We start from the raw sequence: 21,670 nt of genomic DNA, 5'->3' as shown, positions 1-21,670 counted from the left end.
AACTTCATTAATTTTCGTTTCTTCCCTTTGCAGTTTATTATTTGATTAACAAAATATAATAAAACATCAATTAACTACAAACTATTTATGAATGCATTCACAAACTTAAATCTTTTTGGTGTTTTTTTTTAACTTTTATAAAATATGCTCGTATATTTTATATTTCATAAGTACCAGTTTCAACTTCGAGTTCTTCTTATTCAATTAAGAGTTCAGCAAATCCTAATAAAAACTTGCTATTAAAGATGAGATTAGAATTGTAGGAATGCTGTAAAGAAATATATCCAAATCAATTAGCTTACAAAGATTATTTCATAAAGTATTTTTTAAACTTACGATACATTATGCCATATTACATAGTAAAACATATTTGAACGGATTCTAATTCAGGGCGATAAGAGCTCCTGATAATGCTTCAACACACTGCGTGATGATGCAATACTCAAAGAGTTTTCCTTCAAAATTAGTAAGAAATGATAGGGTACCTAAAGTGCCTGAAATATTTAAATGTGTTAAATTTCAAAATACGATTTCGAAATTCAAAGCATCCAAATTTTAAACAGAAGTGAAGTATGGTCAAATTATTATTCAGTGAGTTTACTCATTGTACTCCGTGTCCTTAACAAGATGAAATCATCGTGCCAGCACGCCAGCGTTGCATTATTCTTTAGATCTGGCTTCTACAGTGAACTTCTCTGCGCTGCAATTCTAGATTCTCAAGACTGCCAACGACCTCTGTCTACTCTACTCTTATTATAAGGGGTCATGTCTTTTCATCATCACGGTGTACTTTCAGTACCACTAGAGTCTACATGGCGTAACAAAACGATGCTCACCAGATGGAACTTGATAGACTTAATGTTGTTAGGATGACACTCTACTATCAGCCTCTTCAAGTTGAGGGAGACAGCGATCACATCTTTTTGGCTAATCAAGCCAGCAGCTCCGAGTTCCCGTGCAATACCTTCCGCGGTGTCCATACCAATATGGAAGTCAAACTCTATTATTTCTAGTTCTTGCAAAGAGTTTCTACAATAACAACAAAAAAAAAGTATTTTATTCCTATTCGCATTAATTTCATAATTTGTGAAATAATTTTTGCCAAAAATATTTACCTTCGTATCAAACGAATATGTAATTTTTCCATTTTAGGTTGAACTCTTTCGCAATCTTGATTTGCACTAGGCACTTCCTGCATATAAAATAATAAAATATTAGGTTTGTACTATTTAATACATAATTATAATCGAATTTGCATATGGCATTGGAAGTTCCCCCCATACCCTGACCCATAAAAAACATTCTGACTGACATAAACGTAGGTCCTCTGTCATTATGCATACCTACTGCAGAGAACCTACGTATTCGAATACAAATTATATCAACAGTACCTGTATCTGTTTTGTAAACAAACACTAGGCAGGTAATTATTACTGTTTGGTTGTCGTTATCACGTCTTAAATTAAAAATTATGCTACCGCTAAATTTACTAGTTTACATATTCCGGACTTTAAAATCTTTAAAACAATTGAAAATCGTTTATCGCGATCACATTTATTCCCTCGGAGAAGTTGTACAAACACAATTAAAAATTCCAAAAATTGATACATTCAAATAATAAAAAACATCAAACCCAACTGCCAAAAGTTAAAAAAAAAGCTTTCTACTTCTATCGTTATTTGTAGAAGATACCAATCAATCTGATTAAAAATCTGGTTAAGGCTTAGCGTTCGTTAACACTTCCTCTGCGATGGTGGGTCTGGTCAGACCCACCATCGCGGAAAATTATTGATTACGTAATAGGTAATTTGTTTACGTCGTTTTCCTTGAGTGTAATCGTTCTTCAAAAAATTACCTACAAATTGAGATACAAACGAAAATTATTGGACCAGATTCAAATGAGTTATTTAAAAAAAAGAACAAATAAAATATCAAAAATCATATTGAGTAAGGTCAGTTGATCGCTATCAATGTGTTAGTGTGCCGTCTGCCGTGATTTTGAAATCCCAAAAACAAAAGCATACATTGTCAATCTTTGGCGATTGTTTCCGTTTATTGTTTTTTTTTTATATTTGTTTTTAACTGATTTATTTGTTTACTTGTATGACGGATTAAATATCATATATATAGACTATAAGGTAAATCTACATTTAAAAAATATTAATATTACAAAACACAGACCTTCACAATAAACTGTTTTATATTTGAACGATTTCTAGTTTTATTTTTTTTAAATCTTTTCGATACTTTACCACAATGGCAGGAAAAAAATAATTATCTCATGACGAGATTGAACGACTTTTGGACAGTTCTAAAAGTGAAAGAAAAGTGAGAGAATAGCGCAGCTGACAGTGATTTAGAATTCAAAAACCTTAGATTCAGAATTTGAAAGTGCAACGGAAAACGTGGTTTTATAAGAAATGTCAGTAAGTGATAAAAACATCGATTTCAACAAGAAAAGTACCGATTGTCCTCTTATTTTTTGGTAATAATTTATTGGTCAATAATAAAATTAAATATCATACCTATTATGTCTAACGAACTTGTATATAAAATTTTTATAATAATTAGTTTTATTTGGTTTCGTACAAAATTGTATTCATAATTTCTAAAACCCGCAAAATGTTTATGTAAGAAATGGCGAACTTTAAATGAATATTTACACCATTTTGGGCAATTCCGTATATATTTTTCAATGAAAATTTAAATATTTTCACTGTATTTAAAATGAATTTTAATTGCATTATGGACAAAAATTTATCTTGAAATATTAACTTAAAATCCTAGAATCATTTTGTGGTTTTTGGAGCTAACTGCCACGTTTTATATTTGAAGATAATTACTTAGTTGCATTTTGTTAATAATTCTATCTGTTATGATGTTGACTTAAAATATAGTTATAAAATTAAAAACACAAATTATTTGAATTCAGTAAAAATAAAAATGTTTACAATCACTGCTTCATTGCCAACCATGCTACATGCGCGTGTGACATGCTCCGCGGTAGTAGTGAGTATATAAATTAGTTAGTCTGTGGTGGTGAGCCGAAGCGCGCGGTCGCGTTTGGATGTAAAATTATGCGCTTGGATAATTTAATTTCAAAACTATCAAAAACTTGAAAATTCTCATACAAAACTTATGACACATTATCCTATTGCTATGTAGGCTATTTTGAATAATATATAAAATATAAAAACCCGACGAAAAACGCCTAAAAGGCGATTTCTGTACTGGGTCAGATCAGACCCACCACCGCTGGGCGCGTTTTGTTTGAGGCCATCGCGCTTTAGGTGTTAATCGCATTCATTCCACTGGAGACCACCGGAGAGGTCACTTGTCTGGTCACGCCCGATTTCTTACAGAATGTATATATATATATATATATATATATATATATATATATATATATATATATATATATATATATATATATATATATATATATATATATATATATATATATATTTATAAATATATATAAACCATGAAAATACATAATGATATTCATTAAAAATACTTACAGTTATTTTACTATCAATATCTGGCCAGTCCCATTCGCAATCATCATTATTTACTGTTTGCGAAGAATGCGCTATTTGCTTGTTGTCTTCCTGCTGATTAAAGATTTTTTTTCATAAAATGTGTTATGATTAATAAAGAACTTTCCTTCCAACACTTATAATAATGAATCACTACTCTCCCTCCCCTCTAACAATTCTTAAAAACGTTAGGAGCTCAATTACTTCACAAATTCAATCACTATAAAAGTCATAATAACTACGCTAACGCATTTTTGTGAGATATTTTAAAATTTAAAACCATTCTCAAAACTCTGTCGGTTGACACCACTTGTCAATTAATGCCGTTTATCCACTGATAAATGCATTTATTGTATCTAGAGTCTATTTGTGAATACGGGTCTACCAAATGATATAACGAATCGATGGCAATTAGTATGAAATATTGACGTCTAATTTATCGGATTTTCAAAGTCAGTCACATCATTCCGTAGCTGCAATTCGTAAAAGGGTAACCAGTTTCTCGTTCCGAAATGGTAGAATAAAAACTCGGTAAGCTTATGCATACCTCATGCACTAAAGAACTCTGGAAATTTCTCTCCCGCCATCGACGAGGAACTTTGGCAAGAAATAAAAAAGGTTGGATACCTATGACCTATAACAAAGGCTGCGTTGCTTCATACCTTTGAAATAGAAAAGAGGAATAGAGTAAAATGTCCATATTTTATACATAATGCGGAGATGTTCCTCAATATTTTGAAATATTTTACAAAATTTACCACAGTCGACTGATTTCTCTCGATCCTTACAACTGATGACGGAAAAAAAATTAATGGTTTCGAATATTACATAAAACTTATTCGATAAAAATAAGATGAAAAATAATATATACCTAACGACAACCATTAACAGATTATATTTCTTACCTTAAGAGTATCCATATTTGATTTATATTTCGAAAAAAAATTAGAAATAACATTCTTATCTGCCTTTTTAAAAAATTTATAACTTAAAAGTTCTTCTGCTGTAGGTCTCTTGGAAGGAATCTTCTGTAAGCAATCATCAATTACTTTTCGAAAAGAGCTACTGTACTTTTTAAACTGATCTCTGTTTTTTGCAACTAGAAAAAGTTAAAACAAAAAGTAAATTAGTAATATACTTATACATGTACTATACGTACACTCTTCTTATCAGACAAAAAGTGAAATGCTTTCCTTCTCCGAATTCAACTGGTATCTGCCGGAACGTTTCAACTAAATGGAAAGGTAGGAGCATCGTTTCTACTTTCTTCATCGCATACGTCATAGACAGACAGTCTACGCGCATGCACCGCATGTACTGTGTTGATACGTAGCATGGATAACCAGTAGACGCTTGCATATTGTACTGTTATTAGCTGAACACGTTTTGATATATATATAAGTTAACAATTTCTTATGATAAAGGTGCAACATTGTTAGGAAAAAAATGTCAATAATTACACAAGCCAACAGATATTTTAGTTATCGCAATTTTTCAACTGCTCTTGGTTAATTTTTGGGTTCAATTCTGTACTTTAATTTACCGAATTCAATTTACCGAAATAGCCCTCAGAGTTTGTCTATCAGCTCAATTTTTTTTTTTGATATGCTACCTTAATTTTTTTTATATTTTCAACTTGTGTTTATTTCACATTATATTTATTATACTTTTGCCAGATTGCCCCTATTTTTCACTGAAATCACTCATGTTTTCAGCGATACAGGTGGCTGTGGATGTAGTACTTACCGGTATCTAGAGTCGGGGGATCGTTTCTGAGAGTCAATATTAGCACTTTCATAACTGGAAACTCGCTATATGGAGCCTCTCCTGCGGCCATCTCAATCGCAGTTATCCCGAAAGACCAAATATCAGCTTCAAAACTATAACCTCTATCCTGCGCACAAAAAAATCATTAATGCATGAAAGATAGAATATTTCATGATTTTGATAACATTCAGTAATCTCGCAAATAAGAGTACAGTCCGAAGCAATTTGTGTTTAAAACTAACTGACTTGGCTGCTACATGACTCCGGGGCCACCCAGCACAGAGTTTCCACGAAGGTGCGTCTTGGTTTCAAGTGCAATCAATGCAGTATGTGGTAAAAACTAGTTCCACTCATATAAGTGTCATTGCACTAACTTCTAAAATCCGAAAAGTCTAAATAAACAGCGTATGGACCAGATTCGACCCAATACAAACATTGGCGGTTTTTAGCGCCTACGAGTAATTTAAATGAACTTTAGAGTGATGAGGCGTAACACAAGTTTTATATAGAAATTTTCATGATTTCAATAGTTTATAATTGAAAATCGTGCATAAAAAGTGCATCGTTTTAAAAGGATATCTTTATTTTATTTTTTGTATTCCATTTTAAAATATGCATTCTACTTAGGTACTACAGAATAAAATGTGGTAGTTAAACCCAAAAACCCTAACATGATTTTATGTGATTTTGACTTGGGGTATTTATTTCGAGAGATATTTCTAACTTTATTAAGATATTTCAAACTTGGGGTATTTATTTCGAGAGATATTTCTAACCTTAATGCAATAAAATGAGTTTTATTTTAATAAGTTCAAACAATACTTGATCAAAAAAATATACTAACCTACCGTGTAATGCATCAACAAGATAAAAAAAGGAGAGTGGCGATAGTTAAAACAAAATAATTTCTAGCGACCTTTTAATATTTTTATATAATATTGTTATTGTTTCAAAAATTAAATATTTTTTCCCTTGTTTCAAAACATGGCTTATATTAATGTGCAATCATATAAAACCATTTATTGAAAGAAAAAAAAATAAGTTAACTTATTAATATATTTTAAGTAAAAAAAATATAATAAAAAAACGAACACTCTCGCTAAAGGTTGACAATATGTTATATGTTAATGTTGAAGCACAGAGTGATAGAGTACCATAAGAGCGAGACTCACCTTATGGTACTGACGGAACTGACCTTACACAATTGAATAGAATGATTGAACTGAAGGAAAAGAACATAAATAAATCAGGCATTGATATCTCGTGTACCTGGAAGGACCCACTGCCGGGAGTTGTTGCCTTACCTGTTCCATGACCTCTGGCGCCATCCAGCACGGAGTTCCCACGAAGGTGTGCCGGACTTGTTGGCGGGAGCGGTCGAAACAGTTCGTGGCCAACCAAGCCGACACTCCGAAATCTGCAATCTTCACTTGTCCATCTTCTCCGATCAATATGTTACCAGCTTTTATGTCTCTGGAGAAGTTTGAAACGGATTTTAGCACATGTATTATTTATCTTATTTCTCATTGGCCGTGGGAAGCGGAAGTAAATTTCGTTTTTCCATATTGTTGTTTTTTACACTTGTACACATAATCAGATGTTCATTCAAAAAATAAAGTAAAAATAATAAAACTATTCTAATATGGGGTGTTTCAGATTGTTTTTCGTTTTCGAAACTTTGAAATAAAACACTGGAATTCGTTAAAATTTGTTATAATTACTTTTAAATTGAAGAGCAGGTTTTATTTTTTTATATGTAAAAAATAACCGTTAGTAAGTGCGCACCATCCACTTCTTCCCACTCATTTATCCGGGCACTATATTTTTCAATCACTCGCTGGAGCATCGCTCTTGGAATCGCATTAATTTCATCAGTGATTCTTTGAGTGTGAATTTAATCAAGCGTTGGGTGCGCAAGTTTGAACAAACTGGGAACACTATGTCGGATAAATCAACTGGGCGCAAAAGAACACCGAGGACGAGCACGAATGCCGGCCGGGTTCGCCAGTCTGTTATGAGCGACACGTGGTCGCACTACGATTGCGCGTAGCTTCACTAAATCATTCGCACGGTTCATCACATTATTCGCAAAGATATGCATTTTCACAACTATAAAATTGTGATTGTTTAACAAATAAATCCCGATGATGCTACTAAACTAGTTAAGCTCTGCAGGACGATGAAAAATCGTTTTAGGGGTTTCAACAGCATATGGTTTAACGAAGAATCGAATTTTGGCATCAAAAACCACGTGAATAAACAAAATTGCAGATATTGGGCTTCTGACAATTAGCTAGAACTATATCAGCAACCATTACACTAGCCGAAAGTTGTCGTTTGGGCTGCTATATCAAGGCATGGAATTATTGGCCCGTACTTTATTTGAAAACGAAAGAGTAATAAGTCGCCGAGGAGACATGGACTGGCCACCGAGAAGCCCAAATTTAACGCCTGCTAATTTTTCCTATGGGACTACTTAAAAAGTAAAGTTTACAAACCATTGCCACCCAACCTGGATGTTTTAAATAAAAAAATACAGAGGAAATAAACACTATTCCAAGAGCGATGCTCCTGCGATGTCCAGAAAAATATGCTTCCCGATTAAATGAGTGGGAAGAAGTTGATTGTTATTTGTCACTTACAAACGGTTATTTTTGATAAATAAAAACATTAAGCCTGCTCTTGAATTAAACAGTAATTATAACAAGTTTGAACGAATTCTGGTGTTTTATTTTTAAGTTTCAAAAACGAAAAACAATCTGAAACACCCTGTATGTGCACAAACAGGATGGAAAATATTTCAATGTTTACAGTCAGATTCCTAATGAATTACGAGTATATACCTAAACACGTATCGATGCATTGTTATCTTGATGGTTGATTGCACGAAGGTAAGATGTACCCAGTCTACGGTGATATTATATAAATATGAAAGTGAAAATCTATGAATTCTTCAAATATTCTTCATAAAGAATATTTTCAAATACACTGAAACCTATATACTGCTTTATGCGCAAAATTTCAAAGACAACTCTCGTGTAATAATTATGTATTCGGCTCAAACAACATTGTATTATTGTGTTCCAGAGTAAATAATTAAAATGTTTTCGCCAACGAAAATCCACCATAATTTGTTTTAAGAATCTTTAAATGAAAAGCTTTTATTGTTTCTAATGTAATGTTTAACTTTGAGTTGCTCATTTAGCAATAAATGAAGATGTTAAAAAAAAATCTAAATATATTGTTTATAATTTTATCAATCAAAATTTCATTATTATTCTACTACGTTTCCCATATACAGTGACGTCTTGCATAACAAACGCCTCGCATAACAAACGCAGCGCAATACAAACTTTCTAGAAAATAAAAAATTATTCTGGGAAAAAAATATATCGATGTGCTGTTATTTTCGCAATTTTTAGTTCTTATAACATATGAAATGAGCATTAATTGTTAAGTAATCCATAAATATTTATTAAGAAGTGTATAATATATTAAACATTATAATATTTGAAATTATAAAACATTGAACGCTATCGATATTCCCGCAATACATGTGTAATAGTAAGAGCGCATCAATAAATACGTAATCACTAGAAAGAAATATAAAACGTGAAAATGCATACCGATGTATGAGTCCATTCTTGTGGAAGTACGACAAGCCCTTTAAGACTTCCTTTAGGATTGTGGCAATCAACGGTTCCTGGAGTACTCCGTTCTCGCAGCCGTGGCTCTGCAGCCAGTACTTGATAATGTCCCGAAGACTTCCTCCTGGAAAATTGTACATTTGTCAAAAATCTTTCCTACTTACCCATTAGAAGTTGCTAGTAAATATGAGTACAACTTACCGTTTAGAAACTTTAAAACCAGCCAAAGCTCATTATCAGTAACGAAACTCGTGTAGTATTGGACCACGTTCTCGTGACTGCATGTTGACATGGCCTGTTGAATGATGTTAAGGTAGAATATTTCTTTATTTTTATTGAGAACTTTATCTCGTTTTATACTCGTAAACGTACCTGAATTTCTCTCCTCAGTTCATCAATTGATACGGTGTTATTGTCCATTTGAACAATTTTAATGGCACATTTTTCTTCTTTTAATTTACACCATGCTTCATAAACAATAGCTGTAGCACCACTGCCTGGAACCAATGAAAATTTAATGGATTTCTTAATTCCCCCTGGTAAATATTATTTAATATAAATATTGAAAGCGAGCTAAGGGCGGCTAATATAAATGTTACAAGCAATAACATACCAATAGTTCTAAGAATCTCGTAAGACTCTTTATGTGTCGGCCAAGGAAGTAAGTTGGGGGCTGCTGATGTGCTCTTTCTACCCAAGATGTTACCAATACCCTCGAAAGATTGTCGAGCAACACACGCAATGGAGGACAGGGCGCCATTTATCTGGCGATCAACTGACGCGAATGATTTCTGAAAATAAGAGATACGACATAAAATTATAACTATAGACCACAACTAAATTTTCGTCAAATCCGGCTCATATTTCAGTTGCAGAATTTAGACAATGAATAATAGCACGCGTGAAATATGACATTTGCGAACATTTTTGATGCGTACGGTAAACTTGCTAGATATATTGTAAACAAGGAGCGAAATATTTATGTTTATATCCGCCTTTAAATATATTTGGCGTATTTTTTATTCGCGACCTTTGCTGTTCAATTTTCTAAACTAGGTCTATGTAGATACTAAGAGTACATACCTACCTATATAATGCTATGCGCGGTCGCGGTCTTTATTTCAAATGATAATTTTAATTCAGATGTTGATTTTTGTTTTAATTTCAATTAGGTAACTTATTTTTAATTAAGGCAACATTTTTTTTCGCTTTTCGAACCATCAACAATGTGAGTTTATCGATACTTAGGTACATATTTTCAAATGGATATAAGGTGCAAAAAAATTTGTTTCGATTTCCAAATTTGATTTCGTTGCGAACATAGGGTACAATCTGTGTTATGATTGATTTGCTTCTATCATGATTAGTCTCTACCTGACTCTATCTTTCGCTAGGCTCTTCAACTGAGCGTATTTTTGCAGAAAATAATCAGATTTTTGTTTATCATGGATTTCTTGCATTCGGAAAACGAAACGAATTGAAAGAAAGGTTTTTTTGGGAATACTTCCATGTATCTCAAATACGTTTTGTAAACGTTGAAATCGGTTTTAAGGTTGGTTGGAATATGAATGCAGTGCCCCGAGCGTCATTGGGCTTACCCAAGTAAGGGTCAGAATTAGAAGAATAGTATATATTACCTATGAGGAAATGGAAAAAAAGGGAAGAGGCCTATATCCAGCAGTGGAGGTCAGAGGGCTCATAAAGAAGAAGAAGAAGATATATTACGGAGATAACTTTGTAACAGGAAGTAAAGGCAGTTTGGAATATATGTTAATGCAGTGCCGGTAAGGGAAGTCAGTATAGCATTTTAATATAAAGATGTTGTCAGTATTGTGCCAGTAAATAATTTGACGGCCGAACAGCTGAAATCGATTATATGTGTAATATTATGAAGGAGGTTGAAGACATAAGCTTCCAAATAATATCTATAATATGTCTTAATAATGCCATAAATAGTAAACCGTTCAATTGAAAGTTCCAACCGAATAAAATACTACTCCACAGTGTACCTCATCCAAATGATTGCATAACGTTATTTTACTCTAATTATTTTTGATCCAATTTATACACTTAAGTGTGTACATAATAATTGGATATGTAAGAAGGGTGCTAAATATATATATATATATATATATATATATATATATATATATATATATATATATATATATATATATATATATATATATATAATGAAATTTGCTGATTTTAATAGAACGTCGGAAATTTAATTTCAACATTTGCGTTCTGTCTACAAATTAGAGAAAAAGTCACTTATGAAATTTAGGCACATAGTACCTTTTATATCCTAGCAGCATTCTAAAGAAAAATGTTTCTTGGGCATTGAAAGTTTAAAGTCAATTATCATTTTTAGACTCTGATGGTACAATAACTTTTTGAATATATTTTGACATGTATTTAAAAAGTTATAAACAAATATATATTTATAAATATAATATGTTTTGTAGATGATGGACATTAGTGGCCAGAATCAACTCTGTATTTTGAATAAGAAAAGTGTTTTAAAATTAAATAGTTATTTATTGATAGAGCGTAATTTTTCAATTAATGTATTTTTAAGAAATCAATACTAATAATATTTTTTTAAATAACTTTAATTTATATTTGAGGTACAAAATTTTTAATTTTCCATTTTATAATTAAAATGTAACTTACGGGGCTGATGACCGTCATAGGCTGGTTTAAGTGATCACTTTACATACGTGTAACATTCACCAATTCTACCCATTATTGACAATCACACTACTCAAATTCATGGAAGTTCTTTATACATGAACCAATTTTTATCATTATTCTTGAATCACTAGAACTTCATTTGAGATATCTATTGGTGAGATGAAAAGTCATCTATGACGGTCGTCAGCCCCGGAAATGCCCAGACTTCCATGTTCTTCTTCATCTTTGAAGAGATGTCAAAAATAATATGAAAATAACTCCTGTCATCTGGATTATCTCCATATACAAGAGTTATTTTCATATTATTTTTTGACATCTCATCAAAGATGAAGAAGAATATGGATGTTTGGGCAGTCTTGTAAACAAGTATTTGGACATACTCAAAATGTTGTTAAAATGTAACTTTCTTTTAATTAAAAAAATAAATTGCCATAAAACCTATAAAATCCTAAGCAACATAGCAAAATTAGTTTTATCTTATTTATTGATTTGGAATTAACTTTTTGGAATGACATGTTGATTATTTTTTTAGTAAATTAAAATCTAAAGTACATAGAAGCGGTAACTAGATAGAAGCGGTGTTTACTAAACTCCATGTGAACACTACGATACAAAATATACTACCCAAACTGCGAGAAAGCTCGTAATTAGAATCAGAGACCATCGCCGTGGACTTAGGTACTAGTAATTATTTTCCAGAATTGGCGAATCATATACTAGAAACTAACCACTCATTTGACTCACATACACTTAAATTATTACACTCAGTTACAAATAAAGGTCAAGTCATGAACAATTTAGAAATATACAGTAAAAGAATATTATGATAAAACGTAAATTAATAATATGCTGTTTCAAAATACGTCCCCATTATTATCTTTGTTTCTTTTTACAAAAAGTCGTGTTCCTTAACCCCCCTCTATTTATTACCATATCAACCTCTTTATATACCTAAATATTTTTTGCTCGTTAGTTTTACTTTTCACCTGTTGATGAAAACATCTGTTAGTTTTCGAAAGTAGTCGTGTGTTATTAAATAAAACTCATGTGGGAAATATACAAGTGTTTAACTTTTCTTAAATTGGTTTTATCTTATCAATAACCATCATTTAAATGTGTAAACGTGTAAATTATCACATGACGTAAATCACTAAGTAAATATTTTCAATCCTCAATTCAACATCATTAAAGTATTTTAGCAATATTATTCAATAAGTGACTTTTTCTCCAGTTCACCAATGTAGTATAATACATTAAGAAAACACATTTAATTTCATTGAATACTCAAAAATATAAAATATTAAAAGAGGTTTCAATCTTCAGACAATGTACCGTGTAGCGTAAACAAGTTGTACAGAAGTAAAAATAGTAATATCAAACAAAATATGACTCAATGAGATAGAGGTACGATACAATATTGAGTTAGCTAAAAACGTGTTACGTTTAAATATCGTACAAAAAAAACCCCCAACCACCTTTTATAAAAAGAACAATTACTTAAAACATTAATTACAAAAAGTAAGCATTTGTTTTCATTTTAAGCTGGTGTCAATAAAATAATGAACAAAAAAAAACAAAATTCACCTGTCGAAATACTCCTGATACTCCGGAACTTGCCACATCTGATTTAGTCCTACAAAAATATAATGATTTTGATATGTTGATGCGACCACTTCTATAATTTTATCAAAATATTATATTCACATCACATTGATGATAATCAATTTAAATTACCATTTTATTATTGGAAAGATACCTCTCTAAATTAAATGTTTACATTATGTTGTAATCATAATTAGGTTATATCATTTATTTTAAATACTGATTTTTTTCTATTCAAAGTATAAAATAGAAAATGAAATAATAATAATAAGAAAGTGGAATAACCCGCTAAGATTTTTGTAAGAGTCCTCTGGTAGGATAGTAAGGATAGGTGTAGTATATACGAAAAATACATATAAAATACCCAGATCTGTTGAAATAACATATTTATTGAATTCATCATAAAGTTGACGAGAATCGAACCAGCGACCCGAGTTTTGCAGTCAAGCGACTACCCAGTAACACCACGGCGCCGGTGCCTGCCTTCATCGAGACTCAGGGACATAGTAATATTTCCAAGATTTCTAATTCTGGCTTCAAGAAATCAATATTTGAAATGGATAATTCCAAAAAACTTCGCGAATCGAATACCATCACACTTTTATATCACTTTAGTGCGTATCAGTAATGAAAAATTTACGACCTGAAGCGGAGGGCTGATCATATTTCCTTCGTGTGTTAATAATCAAGATAAAACTCCGTTTATATGATGCAGTGCCTTATGCACCATCGGGTGCCAATAAGGGTTTGAAGAAGAATACTGAAAATGTGTTTCAGGTAGTGCGCGTATATGTGCTGGTTTTCCTCAATTTGACCCACCCACCCCTTAAACAACCTTACACTGATATGAAATCGTCAAGTTTGTATAAAAAAAAAATTTTTAATAGCTGGAATCCAAATTGGAACTTACTTATAGAACACAAAAAAAATTACATAATTTCGGAGATAGTAAGACTTATCAAAAGTAGCTGATAATTTTCACATGCTATTTAATGACTACATGACACTTTTTTATCACTATGGCCTTTAAAAAATCGAAAAAAAATAAATGACCATACTGATATATGTATGAAGGTAATGGATATTAAAATTTTAAGAATATTTGCAAAGTTTTAATCCTAATAAAGGTTAAGGCACATTTATGATAATTTCTAAAAACATTTATTTCAAAGTTATATTTAAAATTAATTTGTCTGGTGGGTAGAATATAAAAATAAATTTTAATAAAACTAATTGAACCCTTTCTTTACGCTTTGAGTTCTTAAGATGGTTTAAGTAAAATAAAATTAAAAATAAAATCTCTTATTTTCTCCGAAAATTATTTTTATAAGATAATTAAATGTAGCTAAATGTAATACTTTTTATTTTTACACTTTAAACAGGGTGTTTCAATCAAATGTTGGTTATTTCATTAAAATAAATGCACGTGAGAAAAATCGAATGTCTTTACTTTTCTTATTTGAATACAATAATTCAATACCTGAATTATATATATTCTTATTATTTTTTGGCATATCATCAAAGATGATGAAGAATATGGAAGTCTGGGTATTTACGGGGCTGACGACCGTCATAGGCATCAGCCCAGGGATCACGTTACACGTGTGTATCGTGATCCCTTAAACCAATAAGGGATCACGTTATACACGTGTAACGTTCACCAATTCTACCCATTATTCACAACCACGCTACTTAAATTCTTGGAAGTTCTATATATGAACCAATTTCGAAACGTTGTCCTTGAATCATTAGAATTTCACTAAAGACATCTATTGGTGAGATGAAAAGAAACTTTTTTATTGAGCAGAAAAAGGTTAGGTTCTCATCATCTTTGATGAGATGTCAAAAAGTAATATAAAAATAACTCCTTTAATTGGAGATAATCCAGATTTTGTGAACAAGTATTTGGACACACTCAATTGATTGGTACTTCAATTGGTAATATTACAACTCATATTAATGGTTTGTGATAGCTAAATGATGAGATAATATATCTATCCATGATTCGATATTTTCGATCGATTGTAGTTCCGGATTTTGTCTTAGATTCGTTGGGTTTGTTATTTATGTAGAGACCGAAATGTTCACGAAGGAAGTCAGTAAGCGGTAAATAATAAATAAAATAAAACGTATTATTTACACAACGCGTGTACATCTATTCTACTATTCTATCGCGTTATTTCGTTACGTATACGTCGCTCCCTTGTGCTCCACTCTCGTGGCGTCGGAATGTATAGCTCTTATTTGCGTTATATTTTTTTCCTCTTTCGTGTAACGTAACGATTAAAATGTTTATACTAAGAGAGAAGTTAATACTAAATCAATAAATAATGTAGTCGGTGAGCCAATAAACGGATCAAAGTTTGTGGACGGGATTCTCTAAAAATAAGGATTTGGTCCCTCGATCAGTGTACACAAACGAATCATTAAGAACCGTAGTAATTCACAACCGCATTTTATAGTATTATAATAACAGGCAACTCGAAGCTATAGTTACAAATATTCCGGTTGCGCCCGTTCATTTCGAGACCTAGTCCTAACCGCACTCACTTTTATGAAAATCATATCCACTTCCTTTAGTATATAATGCAATCGGGAAAAATTGTACATGCACCACACCTTTGGTGCGTCATTTGTAGAGATAATCTTATCACTTACTATTATTAATTTGTAGAAGAGTGTTACACAATCCCAACCGAAGATTATGATGGGTGTTCGCGTCATAAGTATTAAGAGCTAAGGTTTCTCTCAAATGAAGAAAAAGTAGAATTAAAATAAATAAGTTAGTTTCTGGAATCAGAGTAGAATGTATACCTTGCCAAACAAGTACCCAATCCGGCTCGAAAAATCATTACTTCGCCGACTAGCGACTGGATCTGGCAGGATTAGGAATTCCATTTAATTAGAAGTGATTAGGCTTGCCCCGATATAACGGAGTATTCGTTATATTAATAAACTAATCCTTTCGCTGTGTTGATTCTAAGCTTAAAAATATGAAAAAGCATCCCCACGCCCAAAGCGTTGCAGTATATAAAGCCTGACCGGGAACTCTTTTTACATTAGCCATAACGAACGAACCGAGGACAGTCGCAAGTTACATCATGAAGACCAGTATTGCTATTTACGTGAGTACGACCACATAGTTCCGTTCCTGTATCTTACATTATTTACTACCTACAGGGTACAGATGATAATAAACAATTTGAAGTCTAAAAAAATTAATAAACCATGTTCTCAATGTGACAGAGGTCGGAAAAACAAAAACCTTTTTTTCATGTGTATCATTTTAAATCTTTTCATTTTATTTAAATATTAAAATCAATGTCAGAAAAATTAATTAATTATGGAATAAATGAAAAACTCGAGTAAAAATAAAAACCACGAATGTAAAAATAAAATATCTTACTTCGCTGTAACTCCTAATCGTGACAAAACTCCGCTCTTGCTATTGTCTAATGCAATTTCTCCAATTTCACTGACGTTTGTTTCATCTTCGAAAGGGCCTCCATCTCTAAATAGATTGTGAAAACATCAATGTAAAAGAAGCAGATTTAATTCAATATTATAGTCAGACCACACGCATCCGAGTTTGTTCCTCATCACTGTTTCTACATATCGTCACCGTACATTTCCCATTCTTGGCGAGTGTCGGCGACACTACAAGCGTGAAGGTGGATGTGCCTTTCCACATTCCATAAATTAGGCCTCCCGAGATAATTGTTCTCTAAATATCGGTTAAATGTATTAAATGTTCTAGAAGTTATGAACCAAGAACGACACGAGACACGGGACCAAGAGTTGGAACCTCATCATGAGTAGATATATAATTTCGTCTTTATGAATACCTGCTATTGGTGCAATGCGTGTTGCTAGACCTTTCTCTCTGTTCTACTTCACCGTCTGCTAAGATTGAAACAGTCCTCCTGGAATCAATCATATATATCAGTATTTGTGTTTATATATATATATATATATATATATATATATATATATATATATATATATATATATATATATATATATATATATATATATATATATATATATATATATATATATATATATATATATATATATATTGTATATATATATATATATATATATATATATATATATATATATATATATATATATATATATATATATTATATATATATATATATATATATATATATAATACTATAGTTGTAAAACATATATGACTGATTAAGTATTGCACCCATCACTTAGTCAAGCTGGAATAATAATAAAAAATATTTTTATTATTCCATATCTTCTTCAAACCCTTATGCGCACCTGATGGTGTATGGGACGTTATATTATATGAACGCAGTGTTATCTTGATCGTTAACACACGAAAGAAACGCTTCAGATACCAGTCCAAGCTTAACAGTCTAAAATAAAACTGAAAAATTCGTGGGCTAACTAATACAACAATTATAGGGGTCATGCAATGTTTCGACACGAGAGGCCACATCTAGAAAATACGGTAGATGGAGAAGCAATTTGTAGCCTAATTTAAAACAGAATTTTTTAAAGGATCAGACTTTTCATGATTCCATCCTTCAAATACTTCAACAATACCATGTAATAATTGCCGTTGATGTTTTATATAAGCCAGGTTAGAGTTATGAAATTTTTATCAGGGTGAAGAATCAACGTTACCTAAAGATTTATTTTAAAATCATTGACCACCGGGCATAATTATATTTGTTTTCGCCAAGACAAACCAATATTGGTAATATTTTGGACTGTAATCAACATAATCATTATTAAGTATTGTGAACTATTGTGAGCAGATAGATGGATATCGCAATTCAGTATTGTGAGCCGATTAATAGATATCGCTCTTTGTACATACTATAACATACAACATAGGGTCAAGTTCGGTCCAAAATTAAACATTAAATACTCGGTGACGTACGTTATCCCCATTTAGACAAAGTCGCCAATTTCGAGATAAAGTGGACTCCTGAAACATAGGTACCTGCATTCATTCAATTCTTTATCATTTCGCATATCTTTACAAATGCTGTCAATGGCAAAAAGACGAATACCTATTGTTATTGCGTTCAATTGTCATTCAAACATATCTAAAATTAAATCTTTTTGACTCATGGTTACTGCTTCATTTGTAAGACTAAAATGTATTTGAATTTTAAATTAAAATATTTGCAATAAAGCCTTTTAAAATGTAACATAGGTGACATTCCTAACCAAAGCTTGGGCAATTAGTTTATTACTTCATTACGTGGGTCACCGAAGTGAGCATTCAGGTCAACATTCCAATAATATCTACATACTTAGTCCTTGTTTAACGTTATTAATATTACATTCACACACTCGGACCAATGGAATATATATATATATATATATATATATATATATATATATATATATATATATATATATATATATATATATATATATATATATATATATATATATATATATACATATATATATACATTTTGCGTGCTAAAAAAATATAATCTTACCCAGATCGTTTCGAAACCCCCTTATCTATGGCGTCAACTTCAAAATGCGACGGTTCCATCCTATAAGTAATAAATTAACAATAAATTTTTGCAATTAAAATTCCTTATTTATATGTATGTATATATATATATATATATATATATATATATATATATATATATATATATATATATATATATATATATATATATATATATATAAACATACAAAAATTATATAATATACATATAAAGTATACATAATAAATAAAGCAAATGACAGAGGGTAGAATATTATGTAGGAATAGTAAGCAAATAAAAATAGTCCTGGTCGGACCCTATCAAGGATTGAGTATTCTACTTTTATCGGGATCCCCTTCACTCAATTGATCCACATCATGATACTGCGATCATCATTCATTACTATAAATATTCAGAGAAGATGGCCATACTTCTGAGTCAAGGCCGGTATCAATATGAGCGGTACATTTACGCTAAGAGACTGGGGATAATAAAACATTAAACATTTTGGTGTATAGAGCACCTTGTTGCTTGGGACCATGAACCAAAGCATTAGGGTAAGGGTTTATTCTCAGTGCGTCTTAGATGTTATTTTAAGTCTCCACGGCTTTTTGGTACATTTCAAACTAAAATTTTCTTTTTATAATTAAAATATAACTTTGTTTTAAAATCACTATAGTTTTTTTGTGACATATAATTTCTACCGGTTTCGAAGCTAACCGCTTGTTTATCAAGACTTATTAATACTAGTATTAATCAGTCTTGATAAAGAAGCGGTTAGCTTAGAAACCGGTAGACATTATAATTAAGTTATAATAAAATATTTATAGTGATTTTAAAACAAAGTTACATTTAAATTATAAAATGGAAAATCACAAAGTTAGTGCTTCAAATATAAATTATAAAATTTTCTTAATTAAAAACTAATTTTGATCAAGTACATATTGACCATTATTGGCTGTGCCCTTTTGCTATTTTTCGGGTAGCTTCATTATTCCATCCGTGTAGAACTTATGTGGTTTATCATCGACATAACCATGTTTGCCGACAATTCAGGCTTTTACGTCGTTTGTGGAGATTCATCAGCCTTAGTCCATGATCGTTTGAGTTTAATATTCTCATATTTCACCCTCCTTTCATCGCTTGTAACGATTTGCTTAAAAAGTGGTTCTATTTCATTGCGTTTCAGCAGTTCATTGATGGTAATATACTTTACTGAAATAGTTTATGATTATGGATTTTAGTAAATTTCTCAAAAATAAAAGCTTCCTTTTATTTTCTTCAAAATATGTGGCTTTGGGAGAAGACAATATTTCCGATATTAGATAATGTATGATAAAACTACAAGTTGCGTAGGTCCAGGAGCCGTTCTAGAGAACTTAAGAGAGAGAGGCTTTCACTATAATTACCATCAATATCTGACTCATAAATGATTTGTAAACTTTAGAAATATACAACACACGAGCTTTACATCAGTGTTTAGTGCAGCTTCATAAATACTTAAGGATAAGCCAATACAAGTCTACAGTTTAGAGCAACATTGGCAAAGTTTTATTAACAGTTTATGAAATTACGCACCTTTATTGTTGCTGTCTCCGTTTCTTTTCATCAGAAATGCAAAACATCAGTAATGGGTTATTGTTTTAAAAACCTTTTTACCTACAAATACACAAATGCTCAATAAATCTGTTTTTAAATAAAATTTAAGTTTTTTTAAATATATTTTCATTAAAAAATTTATAAATATATTTTAAAGGTAGGCTCTTAAGGATCAGCTAAACCTTTAAAATTAGTCTTATTATACATCAGGTCATCATGAAATAATATTAAGATTATTGGAACATAGTAATCGTGACCCCACCGATTACAAAATTGTGGATCTTATGCTCATATTTGGTGAATTTCAAAGTCTAATACACACGCCAAAATATATACGCGACTTCAGATTCAAAGTTTAACAATATATTGATGAGATGTGAAAAGAGTTTTGAAATAATTTACGACGACATAAAAAACCTACTTACTTTAAAAAAAATAGGTTCCAAACAAAATGAAAGATTCACTTTATTTATTTGACTATAAATGTTTTCCTGATATCAAGATGGAAGTTGTACAAAGATGACTACTAGTACCGCTGAGTGCTTATCCTGAACTGGACTAACCTGCAACGTGCGGTAGCATCATCCGCCCCCGCTACGTAATGACTACACATCGAAAGGAATACATCGCCACTATTGCAACCCGAGAGTGATGAGCTTGCACAGTTCCCCTTAGCGCTTCGTGGTCCTTCGCTGTGTCGTATTGAGATGAAACTCTTAGAGCCATTTTCGCATCTGAGTTGACACCCGTGACCTTACATTATTACTCTTTACAGGACCTATTATATCAAATTTAGCTTAGTGAACGGAAGTGTTTGTATGTGTATATGCTAGTAAGTACTTGTTAAGATCCCAGCTCAGGTAGGTATGTATGCGTAGATACGTAGTTGTGACATAGAAATAGTATAGTGACGTAAAGTCATTCTTATTTTTTATAGAGAAAATAACAATGACAATAGGATAATTATCACTCTTATCAAAACATCTAATTAAATTTTGAATTCACGAGAATTTTAGCATTTGTGTCAATATTTTACCATATGTATGAAAAATTAATCTAGCGACCGCGGAAAATGATATTTTCCCCGACTTTCTTTACAGGACTTGCAAGAAAAATATTAATGCGTACATTTTATTTTCGTTTGATTGACTTTGTATTTTGAAATTACGGCGGCTGTTCTAATTCGTCAATTCGATATTCAATATTTTTTTTTATCGAAAATTCATCGCATTTTACGAGATTTGTTCTGCTTCTTCCCAGGTTATGTATCCTGTATCCCGAAATTCCATTATTAAGATAATTTATAAAGTAATTTAGAATT

The 21,670-nt window shown here is 31.4% G+C and overlaps 1 protein-coding gene across 1 annotated transcript; it reads right to left on the bottom strand.

Annotated features, from left to right (window-relative positions):
- Positions 1 to 11: 11 nt before the first annotated feature.
- LOC148298985 (serine/threonine-protein kinase OSR1-like) lies at positions 12 to 20,904 on the bottom strand. Its single transcript, XM_088276476.1, has 17 exons — positions 20,775 to 20,904; positions 20,329 to 20,409; positions 18,751 to 18,810; positions 17,098 to 17,175; positions 16,659 to 16,763; positions 13,235 to 13,283; positions 9,567 to 9,744; positions 9,326 to 9,450; positions 9,155 to 9,248; positions 8,933 to 9,077; positions 6,611 to 6,779; positions 5,286 to 5,433; positions 4,445 to 4,638; positions 3,522 to 3,614; positions 1,116 to 1,192; positions 837 to 1,029; positions 12 to 268 (listed from the first exon to the last, which is right to left on the bottom strand). The coding sequence occupies exons 3-17, from the start codon at positions 18,807 to 18,809 to the stop codon at positions 197 to 199; spliced, it is 1,779 nt and encodes a 592-aa protein (XP_088132602.1). The 5' UTR covers position 18,810; positions 20,329 to 20,409; positions 20,775 to 20,904; the 3' UTR covers positions 12 to 196.
- Positions 20,905 to 21,670: the final 766 nt, after the last annotated feature.

This window comes from Brachycentrus maculatus, unplaced genomic scaffold, assembly GCF_059751285.1.
Source record: "Brachycentrus maculatus isolate JH-2025_06_01 unplaced genomic scaffold, ASM5975128v1 h1tg001452l, whole genome shotgun sequence".
NCBI lineage: Eukaryota > Metazoa > Arthropoda > Insecta > Trichoptera > Brachycentridae > Brachycentrus > Brachycentrus maculatus.
This window is presented reverse-complemented; position numbering and strand designations above follow the sequence as displayed.

Excerpts from the sequence above, each read along its gene's own strand:
- LOC148298985 (XM_088276476.1), bottom strand. The coding sequence starts at position 18,809 with ATGGAACCGTCGCATTTTGAAGTTGACGCCATAGATAAGGGGGTTTCG. Across the intron at positions 9,451-9,566 it reads CGAGATTCTTAGAACTATTG|GCAGTGGTGCTACAGCTATT; the intron begins GTATGTTATTGC and ends CATTGGTTCCAG. Across the intron at positions 269-836 it reads AGTCTATCAAGTTCCATCTG|CATTCCTACAATTCTAATCT; the intron begins GTGAGCATCGTT and ends ATTTCTTTACAG.